Source organism: Cordyceps militaris (assembly GCF_000225605.1).
Source record: "Cordyceps militaris CM01 unplaced genomic scaffold CCM_S00002, whole genome shotgun sequence".
Lineage (NCBI taxonomy): Eukaryota > Fungi > Ascomycota > Sordariomycetes > Hypocreales > Cordycipitaceae > Cordyceps > Cordyceps militaris.
The window spans coordinates 1,680,320-1,694,775 of NW_006271970.1; the positions used below are offsets into that span (position 1 = coordinate 1,680,320).

General features: G+C 56.2%; 5 protein-coding genes across 5 annotated transcripts in view; 1 reads left to right on the forward strand and 4 right to left on the reverse strand.

The window, feature by feature from the left end:
• CCM_02443 (translation regulator (Cya5), putative) overlaps positions 1-3,059 on the reverse strand; it is a gene marked incomplete at both ends in the record, with an annotated part of 3,551 nt that extends 492 nt beyond the window's left edge. The window contains one exon of the mRNA XM_006667595.1: positions 21-3,059. Coding sequence (XP_006667658.1) covers positions 21-3,059 — 3,039 coding nt within the window. The remainder of the gene's footprint in view (positions 1-20) is intronic.
• A 4,278-nt stretch (positions 3,060-7,337) lies between these two features.
• CCM_02444 (serine/threonine-protein kinase Sgk2) lies at positions 7,338-9,107 on the reverse strand (the record flags this gene model as incomplete). Its single annotated transcript, XM_006667596.1, has 1 exon — positions 7,338-9,107. One exon carries the CDS (start codon positions 9,105-9,107, stop codon positions 7,338-7,340), a length of 1,770 nt encoding a protein of 589 aa, XP_006667659.1.
• A 746-nt stretch (positions 9,108-9,853) lies between these two features.
• Positions 9,854-10,642, forward strand: CCM_02445 (uncharacterized protein; the record flags this gene model as incomplete). Its single annotated transcript, XM_006667597.1, has 1 exon — positions 9,854-10,642. One exon carries the CDS (start codon positions 9,854-9,856, stop codon positions 10,640-10,642), a length of 789 nt encoding a protein of 262 aa, XP_006667660.1.
• Positions 10,643-11,222: 580 nt separating this feature from the next.
• Positions 11,223-11,876, reverse strand: CCM_02446 (Acyl-CoA N-acyltransferase; the record flags this gene model as incomplete). The annotated part of the gene is made up of 1 exon (XM_006667598.1): positions 11,223-11,876. The coding sequence occupies one exon, from the start codon at positions 11,874-11,876 to the stop codon at positions 11,223-11,225; it is 654 nt and encodes a 217-aa protein (XP_006667661.1).
• A 397-nt stretch (positions 11,877-12,273) lies between these two features.
• CCM_02447 (FAD/FMN-containing isoamyl alcohol oxidase MreA-like, putative) lies at positions 12,274-14,143 on the reverse strand (the record flags this gene model as incomplete). The annotated part of the gene is made up of 2 exons (XM_006667599.1): positions 12,274-13,290; positions 13,340-14,143. The coding sequence occupies 2 exons, from the start codon at positions 14,141-14,143 to the stop codon at positions 12,274-12,276; spliced, it is 1,821 nt and encodes a 606-aa protein (XP_006667662.1).
• Between the last annotated feature and the right edge of the window lie 313 nt (positions 14,144-14,456).

The window sequence follows — 14,456 nt, forward strand, 5'->3', positions numbered from 1 at the left end:
GGCTGCGAGGCCACGAGCACGCGCGCGTCGGTGAGTTCGTGGCGCGCGGCGAGCGGCAACCGGCGGTGAGGGGCGGCGGCGGCGGCCCAGCCGCGCCAGCGCGGCATCAGCAGCGTCTCGCACCAGTGCATGGCTGGCTCCCACTGACCGAGGGCGGCAAGGCAGCAGATGAGCGTGTTCCACGTGTCGCGGGTGAATCGGAAGCCGGCGTCGAGGGCGGCTTGCGTATAGGCCAACAGGCGCCTGCCGTCGCCGGCCGTGTCGCGGTACACTTGGGCGACGTGCGCCATGGGCCCGCTGAGGTGGTAGGCGTACGCGGGAAAGATGCGCTTCGTGGCCGGATTCTCGGCGCGCCGGCGCATGTCGCCGAGGATGACGGCCCAGAGCTGCAGCACGCGCTCGGGGCGGCCGTCGGCGCGGTATGCGCCCATGATGACACCAAGGACGTCGGGGGGCATGTGCTGGCCGCGCTCCGACAAGGGGCGCATGTTGGCGTACAGCGTCACCAAGTCTTCGGCGAGCGCCATCTCGCGCTTGTCAATAAGGAGCCTGAGCGCATCGCCGACATCGCGGAGCTCGCGGTTCAGCTCGGTGACGTCGCGCACGGCAGCCGTGTAGGGGCTGGCTTTTCGTTGTCCGGGTGGTGCATCAGCATTGTGAACGAGCTTGCGCATGTATTGCACAAGGTCCTTGGCGAGTCGTGTGGTGCGGTTGGCGGTCGGCGCGCGGACGAATCCAGATTCGAAGCGCGCCAGATGCGTGGCAAAGTTGGGCTGGATCCCAGCGCGCTCCATCTCCGTGGTGAGAATATCAACGAGCGGCGCCTGCTTGGTGCCAATGGCACTGTTCATGACAATGGCAAAATGATCGGCAGTGATGGGCAGCAGATTATCGGCAACAGCGCTGCGTAGTAGACGGTGTGCAGACGCAGTTTGTTTCGCGCGTCCCTGGGCGACGAGAACAGCCTGACAGGTATCGTGGTCCCAAGCCAAGTTGTTATTCTGCATCGCTGGTAGTAGCTGGAAGCACTTGTCCAGCTTGCCGGCGGTTGCATAGGCTTGTATCAGACTGTTCCATATTTCCCTGCATGTGATGCCGCGGCGTGCCATTTCCCGACATATCTGCTCCGCCTCTTGGATCAGGCCATTGTGCAAGTATGCCACCACAAGCGATGTCGCCATGCCCTCGGATGGCCGAAGTAGGGCAGTTTGGGCTTGATTAAACAGAGCAAGTGTCTTCTCAAGGTCGCCATTGGCAGAGTGCAACTCCATCATATGTTCGAATGCTTCGAGGTTCGGGCCATGCTGCTCCCCAATTGCAGTGAAACAAGCTGTAGCCTCCTTGTAATTGCCTGCTCTGATGTGGCATTTGAGTAAAGCGTTGTCGATTACCGCGTCGGTTTGAATGCCTGACTCCTTCATAATAGAGATTTCAGTTTTGGCACCATCAACGTCGCCGCATTGAGCGTATGCGTTCAAGAGGCTGTAAAAGCCTCGGGCGTTCTTTCCAGCGTCTGGGAACACCGTCATGTATCGCTGCCATAAATCCCGGACAGCAGGAACATCACCCGAGCGAGCATAAAATGCCAGAAAATTTTCATAAGCCCACTCGTCCATGCCTCCGTCCAATTTAGTCCAGTCCTCGTATAGCAATGCTAACCCAGCGGGGTTGTTCGGATTATATACATTAAACATGCCCCGCAGAATGTCGGCGGTGAATTGGGCATCAGGTCGTTGCCGGTAGTCGTTGTATATTTTGCTGAGATGTCTCATTGTTGATTTGGCTTGCTTCCCAGCTTGAGCGGATTGCAAGACTGACTCGATGTATAATTCGTAGTAATCAGTCTTGGCGTAGCGGGAGAGAATGTCCATGGCTCTGCTTGGTAGGCAGGGCTTTGCCAGTACAGATCGAATCATCAAGTGCCGCAACTTGTCGAACATTTGTCGTGAGTAGATACCCTTGTTTTCCGCTCGGATTTGGGCTAGGCCTGTATATTTGATATGCTTTTCGAATGCTGCAAAGAGTGTGTCCAGTTTTGGTACATGTTGAAGGTGGTCAAATGGTATGGATTTGTCGATGTGCTCCTCAATCAGGCTGGAGTATTCGAACCATACTTGAAATAGTTCTTGCCACTTGCGGGCGGTAAATGCGCTGGCCACAATGTACTGCATGCCACCCACATAATTGTGTTGAAGGCCCTCCTTGAATTTTCTGAGAGCAGACTCAAACTTGCCGCACGCCGCCAGCGACCGAACCGCAGAAGAGAGTAGCACGTCTGACCATTCTTCTTGTGGAAGCTCTCGAAATAGAGAAGTCGCCCGAGAACACTCGAGATAATCGTCTGTTCTCGCAAAAGCAATTATCAGGCCAGGACGCTGCATTTCTTGCTCTTCCCGGGAAGCCTTTTGGTAACGGCTCCAAGCATCGTCAAGAACAGGGCTGGTATTTGAAACTCGGGACCTAAACTGGCCGACAAAGGTGTCTGCCGGTGCTTTCGACTTTGTAGGTTTTGCCGTCTGGGTATTTTTTTGTACTGCAAGAAATTCGGCCGACTTATCGGTAGGTACGGACCCAATCGCTTCCGCTTTCGCCGCAGCTATGGACTGATAGCGTGCAGCCGTATCCGAGGACTTTTGTGCGACGCTCTCAAACCGCGTGGTACACAGGATAGAAGGCTCGGTCCGCTGGAACGAGGCCATGTGCTGCGCCGAGTACTGCCTTCGTCGCAGCGGCCGCAGCCGGTCCGACTTGGGCCTGGGAGCCAGCACACGATGCAGAAAAGACTGCGACTCGCTGGGGTATAGGAAGTCGAGCAAGAACGAGGTGGCGACGAGTTTGGGTTCGAGCAGGCCAGATGCGACGGGCGCGGCAGCCGCCTTCTCAGACGACGACGACTCGCCAGGCGAAAAAGGCCAGAAACTGGACAGTTCGAGCGCCGAAGCACCGTGTTGCCAGAAGCCCGTGTGCAGTTGGCGGGACCGGCGGGCGGCCCGTCGTGTCTTGGGGATGGCGCGCTGGAGGTGGCCCGACTCCAGGCTCGCCACCGCCCGTTCAATCATCGGGGCAAGGGGCGGCGGTCCCACGACCTGGGCAGCCGCTATGATGTGCTAGAGAGTGCGGGCAATGAAGACATCAACATGGCCGTATGGGAAGTCTGCGGCGCAAGGGAGTCGTTGCGGGCTCGTGTGAGATCGGTTTCGTTCCCGGGAGTCGGTGGGCGTCGGTGGGCTGTTGTATCATCGATTCGTCGTGCGTTGATCTCGATTGGCCGGTAGTAACCTTGACCGTGCCAGCAGTTCGAAATGTGCCTCGTCACAGATCTGTAGCAAAGACGAATGGCGGCCGGCTGAGGGTGGTCAGGGTGATGAAAATGGCATCGGAAAAAGTTGGCGTCGTTGGAGCTCTGGCTTCGGCAATAACTACTACTGGGTCTGGCTCCACGTGTAATTGGCCAGAGGCCCACTCGCCTAGTATAGGTCAGCGAACCTCAGGCCATTCCATGACAGGGACAACATTCACGAAGAAGCAGAAGTTATAAGGAAGAGATAAGTAATCGCTTTGAAAATTCCAATTTGTTCTGATAATACTAGGTCACAATAATACTGCAAAACTGTTGCAGTACGCAAGTGCGGTGCAGAGTGGTCGTCTGACCTGGACTAAAAATACATTCAAGGTATGAAGAACCAGTCACATAGCTTCGATGGAATCTCGGCATTCCATGAGTGGACTTGTTCGTATCGCCTTTTTTTATTCCGTGCCAATCCATGGCATTTTAAAACACTTTTGAGGCCATTTTTGCGCTGCCATTTGTTCGTAAACTGCGTTTACAGTACCAAGGGGCTCAATCTCTGTGATGCGCGGGTGGGCAGCAGCCGTTTATCGTGTGCCGTGGTTTGGGTATAAACGGTAAAATATAATTGCGTTGTTCCTTTTCGCATCTTACTCGCGCGAGTCTGTCCCTTTTTCAGGTAAGACAAATTGTTCGGCTGTGGCGGAGCATGATTGGTGGTGATACATATACGGGCGGTTGCTCAGTCGCCCGTTTGCTGCTGTATATAATGACGGCACAGCGCTCAACCGGACTCGCTGGTCTTTGTCATTTGTCGGAGCTCCATGAGGGCCGGTCGGTTGCGGCTCTTGGTTCTCTGCTGTCGACGGTACGGCGGCTCCGTCGGGTGCGGCGAGGCGGCACGCGAGGGGCAGTGATCGCGGCGGGCCTCACGCTGGCGGGCGTGGTAGGCGAGACGAAGGGCGTTGGAGGTGAGAGGCACCGGGGAGCGAGCGCGGGAGCGGGCACGCGAGCGAGTCTGAGAGCGATGGGGGGAGATGGATCTGTGACGGGAGCGGCCGCGCAGAGTGCTGGATTCCTCGGTGGTGCGGAGGGCTCGAATCTCGGGACGGGTCAGGCTGCGGTGCCTCTTGCGGCCACGCATATCAAGATCGGCGGTGTTCGGGAGAGCCATCTCGAGATAGCCGACGTCGCTGGTCCTGCTGGCAGTCATGGCAGCGGTAGTGTTTCGTGTTGGCAAGGTAGTAAGAAGGCGGCAAACAGCTGACAGTTGTGTAAGTGGTGAATGGGGGCGACAGTGATGATACAAGACGGCCAAGACGTTTGATGGTGTAGCCTGGAGGAAGGAAGTTGAGGAGTAAAAAATGTAGGAAAAATTGGTATACAGGGGAAGAAGGGAAGGGAGTGAAGGAAAGGTTGAGAAGGAAGAGATGGTGGCGCGGAGGGAATGTGTGAATAGTTATACTGAGTACTACAAGGAATCGACCCCCCTGCAAAAGTGACCCGAGCAGTTGGGCTGTCGGAATTGGGGGAGGATAGTAAGGTTCCTTCAGGGCAGCAGTTCGGAGTGCCCAGCTAGCGCCTTCCTTTTAGCGGGAGTTTGAGCCACTCGTCCACTAAACAGGCTAGACGTGCAGGGCGCTAGCAACCACTTCAAGGGAGGTTGTGTGTTGCGTAGTAGCACCTCTCAGATAGGTACCTACACTGTTGATCTCTAGGTACCTACTGTAGGTATTAATACTTAGTACCTACCTACCTGCATATTCGCCTCAATTTCTCACTGAAACTAGGTACCTAATCTTGTTATTTTCATTTTTTTTAGTGTCTTTATTCGTTTTGCTGGCGTGACCTTGGCCTGGCAATAGCACGGCGTAGCACGGCGCGCCCAAGTAACCTTGCCGAAAGGGTCAAGTGGTCACATGAGCCCTCTGGCAGCCGCCAGTTTCTTGCTACCTGTTTTCTTCCCGTCTGCCTCTTCCCTGTCTCGCCTCTCCCGACAGGGTGCCCAGGCAATTTGCCTCCCTCCCACGCCCATCGCCGCAAGGACCACCTTGGGAGATATTCAGACCAGGATCTAATAATGAATAGGGGCATAACTAGAAAATCCTGGTCGAGGGCCAACACGACCGCCGTCACACAGCCGTTGCCCAAACCTTGATGGATGCGCATAACTACCTCTGGCCTCGAGGATACACCAGAGAATGCCAATGCCACAACACACACACCACACGCACCGACAACACAATGCAGAAACGCACTTAAGACACATGGGCATCGATGGCGCATCCTTCGTACCTCCGTTCTGAGATGCAACCGACGCCTCCTCGCTGTTCTCCACTGCACACGTCTAGTCATTGGCTTGTTGCCCTCGCTCGGCAGCAGCCACCAACTCTAGGCTATGTATGACTCTTTACCTGGGCAGCAAACTGGCTCGTACCTAGTTAGTGCAGAGTCATGGCCACGACCAGTTATGCTTGTCTGCCCATCTCGCTCCTCGCTGGCACCCTGCCGACCCTGGGCGTGCATTTGCCGCATTTGCCCACGCGAGCGCTCGAGTCGGGGGGCCTCACTCACAGCTCTGCCAGACTGAGTCGTGGCCTCGTCTTGACCCTTTGGGCAGTAGCTAACAACTATTAGAGAAATCAATCCGCCCTACGGAGTACTCCGTACGGATTAGGCCCTCACTAGCTCATTCCCACTCCGGGCGCGGGGAACTCCAGCCGTGGCGCTAGACGGGCGACAAGGCCATCCATGATCCAACCCAAGCGCTATGAAACTAGGTCGGGTCAGATGTGCTGCCTACCATGCACTGACAACGAGGCAGCACCCTCTTCAGCACTAAATTTAACCCAGCCGCCTGGGTCGACCAGCAGGCGGCCAACTGGCAGTCAGGAACCAGCAGCAAACGAGGAGCAATTTGTTTCATATTCGTGTTTCCTCAACCGCCTCTACGGATACTTGTCGCGCGCTTGGCCTTGTCATATTATGCGTACTGCACGTTGACCACCGACGCACGAGTTGCTCCTCTCGCTGTAATACGTACTCTTTACGCCCTACTAGGATCCTAGTGGCTAGACACCACATCATCCCACTCACATTATGTGCAGTCGGCCAAGACCACCAGCCGAGAGTCAGCCAGCCGATCCTCTCAAGCCCAAAGCAGTAGTTATCGAACCATCAACGCATCTCGCCAAACCACCACCACGCACGTCTGCCGAGCGTTCGATAAGGAGGGTGGCGGCGAAAGCGTAAACGGTTGTCATCCTACGTCAGCTTTACGTGCGTCAGTCTACCCGGCAGCACGCAGATTAACTACTGGAACGCGTAAGAAGAGGGGAGAACAAAGTGGCGTTTTCAACACGCCCAAAGTTTAACATTGCAGATTGACCAGCTGACCCTGTCTCCCTACCACCTCATGTTCCGGAGGGCTTTATCCGTAGAGTGGTGCGAAAGCGTGGTTGGCGACGGGCGCAAAAATGGCCAAAGGCAAGCCCGGCCCTCGGCACTTGGTAACTAGCTTGGCTGCTGCCGAGACGGCCGGGCCGGCCATGCGATGCCATGCCTTTGCCTCCAGAAGCAGTTGTTAATATCTGGCAGCATTTCGTGCGCCCCTTGAGCGGTTGCGTGTTGATTAACTAGCGGCGCGAGTTGTCGACTGAAACAGGCAATGCAGAAATGATCTAATGTCTTGGTCACATATAGACCATGGCCGGAATACTGGCCTAAAACTAATGCAAATGGCGCAAGGTTTTGGTTACAAAAGGATGCTGGGACGGTCCATGACAGCTACAGATAAATTAATTCCAGGTAAATGAAACCCCATCCTGTTCAATGACGCGAGCAGGTGGTATAATACAACACAGCTGGTTACCAACAAAATCAGGGTTCCTACCAAAAACGACGATCCTCGACGAGCGGTACACCATGCAGTGTTGCACTGCTCAAATGGCATGTCAGTGTCGCTATTGTATTCAATAAGTTTCATTGTTCATTGGAGACTGGAGCTGTGCTTTGCGGGCGGATGGTGCCCTGGCGTTCTCAAAGCCAATCAATCTTCTTTTAAAACCATGCCACTAACTTGTCCATCATGCTGACACGACTTCTCCGACGCAATCGCATCCTCAAAAGCCGAAATCATGCCGTCGTAGAGGCCATCGATTGCTTCAGGCGAGTCCTCCGTCCCAGTCCAGATGGTGCCGTCGCGCAACGGAAACACCAGTGCGCGCAACCTAATCGCCAAGCTCTTGACCGACGCAAACGCCGGCGGAATCTCGTCGACGATGCGCCCAAAGTTGTCCGGGTGCATGTCCCTGCTCTTGCGCTCCGCCAGCTCGAACCACCTGCCCTCCTCCCACGCCCGCAGCCTGCTGTCTTTAGGCAGCTCCATCTCCCTGTCGGCCACGACCATTCGCAGGAGCAGGTACAGGAAGGACTCGAGGTCGTGGCGGTACGTCTTGGCCTCGTCGTTGATGTAGCCAATAGCCACGTACGGTCGCGTGCCGAACAGGTATCCTGGTTTGCGCGCCGGCGCCGGGTCGCGCGACGCGGCCCCCTCGAGGTCAATTAGCATGCCACGGGGGCGGCGCGGCACGCCGGGGTCGTCATCGAGGATGATGATGTTGCCGTGGGAAATGTCGCTGTGCAGCAGCCGGGCGTCGACAAACAGCGAGCGGTGGCACTTGAGGGCGTCGCGGAGCGCCTCGAGCAGCTCCAGCCCGGACTGGAATGTGTAAAGTGCCCGGCCGACAGGCGACGTGACCATGCAGATGAGAACGCGGTCCTGGAACGACCGCCGCGTCTCCTCCTCGGTGAATTGCATGATGCCGGATGGACCGTCGCTCTCTGTGCATGTCTCATTGCTCTCTTGGCTGGTGGCGGCCGTGTCTGTGGCAGCCGTGTCTGAGAACCTTCTCTGCTTGTCCGGGCACAATCCGGCGCGGAGAGCAGCCGTCGTCTCGAGCTCACGGTACAGTTCGAGGTGGGCGGCGCCCCATGCCTTCTTCTCCATGGCGACCTCGAGAAGTTCCTTTTCGGGTCGGTCCCTCACCCAGGGCCACTTGATCTTGACGGCGTGGCTCCATTCCTGCGAGCCAGCACGCCTCGCCCGGTACACCACCGTAGACGGCCCGACCAACATCCGTCGCGTCATGACGGGCTTGCTGTCAATGTATAACTTACTGCCCTCGTCCAGAACAATGTACTGGCCCTCGTCATCGGTGCTGAAGACGCAGCCCATGCCCAGCGCCTGGTTCGTCATCCGCTCGTACTGCAGAAACAAGGACAGAAACTGGCCCGCCTCCTTCTCAACGTCCATGACTTCACTGCAGGATACGCCGGACCGGTCAATGACCAACAGCTCGACCAACGCGCCGCGGATATAGACGGCATGCAAGAAAGGACGTGTCGGCTGCTGGTAAAAGACTGCCTGCGCAGATGCGCACAATGTGATGAATCCGTCGCGATAGCTGGCGTCTTCGGCGCAGACGAGCCCTATGGCGTGGACGTCGTCGGACCCGGCAGTCTTGGATTCGGCGTCGTCGTGTCTCAAGGCAAGTTGGGTGCATTCGTCCATGAATCCCTTTTCGTGATGTTGAGGGTCCTTTTCAGTGACACTCCATGATCCGCGAGCGCCGTCCCTGTTGGTCGAGGCAAAGTTGACAAACCATTCGGGAAAGCGGCTGGGTGCGGCCAAGACGGGCGGAACCTCTGGAACTTCTCTGGACGATGCCTCGACGTGGCCAAAGTATTTCGTGATGAAGCACGGCCCGGCGGCGGTGATGCAGCCATTGACCTCGTTTAAGAAGTATTGAAAATCCATGGCAGCAAGGACTGTTGGATTCGGGAAGAAGAAGTTCTTTGGATAGAGCAAGGGCTTTTGAAGAAAAGAGAGCCTGAGGAGGTCAGAGAGAAAAAAGAGAGAAAAGAGGTTCCATGGAGGGGGGGTAACTAGAACGCAGAGATTGATTTCCACTAATACTTTGTGCAACCCTGCGTCGTTTGACACCCATGGATGTTGATGTGGCAGGACAAAGGAAATGATAGATCGGCACGGCGTATTTGAGGCGGTCTATACCCCGCAGTGAGTGAGTCTTTGTGTAACGCAGCAACCAACTCTTTCCCGGGCCGTGTCGTGAGGCTCTTTGTGTACCATGGAGGACTGATGAACTCTTCACCGACAGCGATATTTTGCTGGATGATGACACGGAGGGCCGCTGATGCCAGCACCCATCATGTATCAAGGACCGGGGAGTGCGGGAATGACAGGTCACTATTGTCACGGTAGCACCAAGTAATCGGCATCTTGCATAGTGACAGACGGCTGTACTTTGGTGACGCGTAGTGAGCGGAAATAGAATGGAAGAAGCACGGCTCGAAATCGTTTCACAATATCTGGCGCCGTCATGTCGACCTATATAAGTTTGTGTCGCTGCCGACCTTTTTAACTTGAACTATACCTACTCACCAACTACTCACCAACTACTCAAACACACAAAGTTCCTACCAGTCTTCAGACCACTTTCCAACACACCACTTTTATCCCAACATCTTTCATTCCTTGCCATCATGGCTCTTCTTGTTGACAGCCTCGTTCCTTCCGCCGTATACAATGCGCTGCCTTTGATCAGCGAGGTAGCTGCGGCCCCAGACACCCGGTCCCTGGATCTCGAGGACCTCCGCACCCTGCTCCGCCAACACAATGTCCCTAAGGGTGTCAGCGTCAGACTGCTTCATAAGCATTTCGACACCACCCAAGGGGAGGTCATGGTGCTCCAAAATGTTCCCGTCCCCGGTCATGGCCACGTCAAGATTCTGAAGCCGGTTGTGCCCGACGAGAACAGCCAGCTTCGGGGCATACACTTCTTCGTCACAGAGGACGCGGGCTTTCAGGCGTACGAGTACGCCATCGGAAATGCGCCCGAAATAGGCCTCTCCCACGCCTTCCTCGCTGAATTCGCCAGCCTTGTTGTGGAGAGGGGACTGCAGCGCACCTTTGGTCTCAAGCTGCTTTGCGAAGAGGAGGGGGAGGAGGAGCAACAGGCGGGATGGACCGAGTTCGAGCTTCACACCAAACGGGGCACCATCATGTTCCCGAAAGGAATGCCCATGCCCGCTAGTGACGAGATTGACTTTACCGTCACGACGGAATGGGAGGGCATTGTCGTGGAAGAGGCCACGAACCCGCTCACGCAGACCACTGCGTGCGCGCACACCTCCATCATCTGCCACCACTGCAAAGGCCACAAATCCAAGGCGGCCGAGGAAATCGTAGACGACTATTGCGTCGGTGGCCAGAAAATTCTGCCAGGAACGGCCATGCACGACATTGTTCGTCAGATTGTGGCCGCATTCTGATTGGAAATGTCTGAACGCTTCTCGACAACTGTGGCTCGCCGCATTGTGAATGTTGTCGTGGCGTGAGTTAGCTTAGCTTTAGGTATTCAAATTTCATTTCTCTGGCTTTCTTCGATTTATCAAGGAACTCGTTTCGTCAGTCCATCTCATCGTGCCTGCTATTCAATTCCAGTTCTCGTCTCCATGGTCATCCAGCACGGACTCTGAGTTGGGCTCGTCAATAACCTAGACCTCTATTCAAAAGAGTGGCTCAACAGTCAACAGGATCGCAGGGCTACAAGCCCACTGGTGCCGTATTTTAGTAAATGGATTGCTCCTTTCGGAAAGTCGGTAGGAACTATTGAATATATTTGTACGCAGCTGCGCGCTGACAGCCGTGACGGCGGCGCTCTTCCAGCAGGCGAACCAGTTCCCAGTTCCTACATCGTAAAAGATTATGTGTGAGTATCGAGATCTTCCAAGCATGGTTGGCCACTGGTCTAGCCGTGGAACAGTTGGACGCCAACTCCTCTCCCAACCACGTCATGCCCCGCGTCCAGAATGAACGCGAAAGACCAAACAACCCCCCTTGCCATCCCCCTCAGCTCTCTTCGCTCCTGCGCCCCCGCAGGACCTCCCACTCCGTCTCCGTCATGGAGTAGCTCAGCTCGTCGTGCCACGCGCGGTTCACCCACGCGCGGTTCACCCACGCGACCTCCCTGCGGCGGCCCGCGAGCGCGAACCCCGCGCGCGCGTACAGCCGCTGCCCGACCTCGTTGCACGACACCGTCGTCAGCGACAGCGTGTGCAGGTTGCCGTGGCAAAACGCCCAGTCGACGCCCCAGTCGAGCGCCTCCCGCCCGTACCCCTTGCCGCGAAACGGCGCTGCTATCGTGATGCCGAGGTAGGCGTTGCGGTTGTGCCGCAGCGAGTCCGGGATGCCGCCCCAGCCGATGCAGAGGGTGCCGATGATGGTGGGTTTCGTCGGATCGGACGACGATGACGACGACGATGACGACGGGAGGAGGCAGATGGCGACGCCGAGAAGCGCTTTGCGGTACATGGTGGCGAGGAACTGCACGTCCGTCTTGCCCTGCAGGCGGAGAATCATCTCCGAGGAGAGAGCCTGCAGGGAAGGCTCGTTGAGCATCTCGGCGAGAACGCTCTTGTAGTCGTCGCTCTCGTCGTCGACGGCAATGTACCGGAGCCGCTCCGATTCAAAGGCGTTGTTGAGCGCGGCTGAAAAGGCAGACATTGTTGGGGTTTCAAATAATGTGAATTTTGTTGAAAAGCTAATGTAAATGAAACGCCCCAAAAGCCTCGAACCAGGAGCGCATCACACTGTTTTATCTACACATACATGCGAGGCTAGCTCCCATTCAAGTCGACCGCATATCCAACGCTAGCTAAGTGCAGTCGAGAGTGACTCAGGCCGCCGCAAGGAACCTTGCGATAACTTGGCTTGATGAGCAGTTTGTTTCTAACTACTGCCATGTCCCGTTGAGTCATCTCAGCTTCAGCTCGGCTTTCGCCGGTCGGGGTGGAGACGCCCGTCGACTTGCCTAAACAGGCAACTGCAAAGGTCATGTCTACCGGCCCTCAAGCAGTTGAAAACTATAAAGAAGAAAAATGCATGTATTCGTAGAATCAGTCTAGAGTCGCAGCTGTGACAAATTGCCCGTTGACGGTTTGCGGACACGGCAGAGCCCATCGGCGTCCCAGTCTTCGCTGCCGACGCCGCTCCGTGCAATAAACAGGCCCTTGGGGTCAACATGCTGCTTGATGCGATACAGTCTCTTGTAGTTCTCACCCCAGAAAGATTGCTGGAAATCGGCCTCAAAGGGGTCGGCCTCGTTCAGGTACGCACCCATACCTTCCTCGAGCGCCTTGAGAATGGGGACCTCAACATTGGTGAGCTTCTCCTGCACAGCTCTCTGCTCCGCAAGAGTGGCATTGGGTGCCCAGTCTCGGCTAAAGACAATATGAGTAATAGTCTTGCGCCAGGCAGGGTTGAGCGCCGACTTGATCTTGTCATTCCTGGCAACCGCTCCGTCGGCGATGAAGTGCCCGGTATATCCAGTCTTGTTGCCGCTGCCTTCGTAGATGTCGCGAAGTGCTTTGCTTAGGCGCTGCGCCCCATCTGTCTGACTGAGGAGATTGCGCGAGATCATACGGGAGCCCAAAATGGCAATTCCCCCGGTAGGGTCGTACGGCGTCTGGGCCAGCTCGTAGGCGATCGAGCCACCGAGCGTTGGTGCCAGCTCAAGGGTGTAGTTGGCGCTGGGTGCGGATTTGCGGGCTTCTTGGATGAATGCATCCGCAATCTTGGCGACGGGCGCCTTGTCCGTCTTGTCGGGGAAGAACATGAGAATGGTGATGGAGGCAACGGGTGCGCCGTTTTGATCAGAATTGGGCAGGAAAAAATAGTAACCGCTGCCCCCAGCATCGGCGAGAGCCGGGAGACGTCGGTGGAGAGCTGCCAAAGTATCCCAAAACCTGTCGTCGGCTGGTCCAGGAAGGGTAATGTCAGACATAAGAGCCAGAGCTGGGACGTCAGGGAACGTGCGGATCGTAACGTCGACGACCACGCCAAAGGTACCGCCACCACCGCCTCGAAGCGCCCAAAAGAGGTCTCTATTCTGGTATTCATTAGCAACAACCAACTTTCCCTATTCTACTATTAGCAATATTCCACACCAGACGCAGATGGGCACTTACATCAGCCGTGACAACTCGAAACTGTAGAGCATTATCCGAGGCCATCCCCTTCCAGGGACCCAACGGCGAGTGGCCGCCGCCTTGGATATAGCCGCCAGCAGCACCGACAGTATGCGACAGACCAACGACGGCGGTGAGATTGCGTTTGCTCGTCTCGGCGTAAATGTCCATGAGCACAACGCCAGCCCCGAGGGTCACTGCGGATCCCATGGACGTTTTGCTGTGTGCGCCCTCGGGGACAAATTTGTCTACAAAATCCATCTTGTTCATTTTATAGGTGGCAATCTGCAGCGATTCAGGCGCGGATGAGCGGCCGAGGAAACAATGACCGGTATTCTTAATGGCCAGTCTGACGTTGTGAGTGGCAGCAAAGCGTACTGCCTCCTGGATGTGCTGCGCAGTCTCGGCAACGACGGAAAAGAGAGGGATGCGGCCCTGGCGGCAGGGAACATCTCTGGGGAGGTCAAAGGAGCAGGTCTCACTGCGCTCTGGCCAAGCCTCCCAGTTCGTCCATTGAACGGCGCCGGGGTTCTGGTCACGCCAGACGGAGGACTCGGTGAGCGCCATGGACGCATTGCACGCTGCAGCGTCATAGCCAGGATCGTGACAGACATGAGCGACAGGCTGAAGTGCGACGAGGTTGCCGCTGACTGAGGCGTTGAGAGATGCCCACTGGTTCTGGGATGGCCAGCATGGTTCGCTGGGCTTGCATCGACACTGTGAGGCGTTTGTTCTTGTTTGTAGGGTAGCTCCATAGGCTGCGCCTAGGAACACGGTGATGGAGACAAATTTTGCTAGTTTCATGATGAATTAGAAGAATGCGAATGCTTGCTGAGTGTTGTGGTGCTGCAACAGAGAGGCGTCGGAGGCATCTATTTGTACCCGTCGACCACGATGCCATGGCAGCCGTTTGTCTGGACGCGTGAGTATGGGATTACGTATAGGATGGTGAGCACCGCCATGGTTTGAATCTGCTGACGCCAGGCTCGATTCCCGTTGTGGATTTATACACCGAGTTGACGGCTCGGGTTCGGCAGTGCAGGACAATGCGAAGAATACGGAGATGGGGGTGGACGGAGATTGGCTGAGGAGCTCGCGGCTGAAAGAGGCGAGGTGC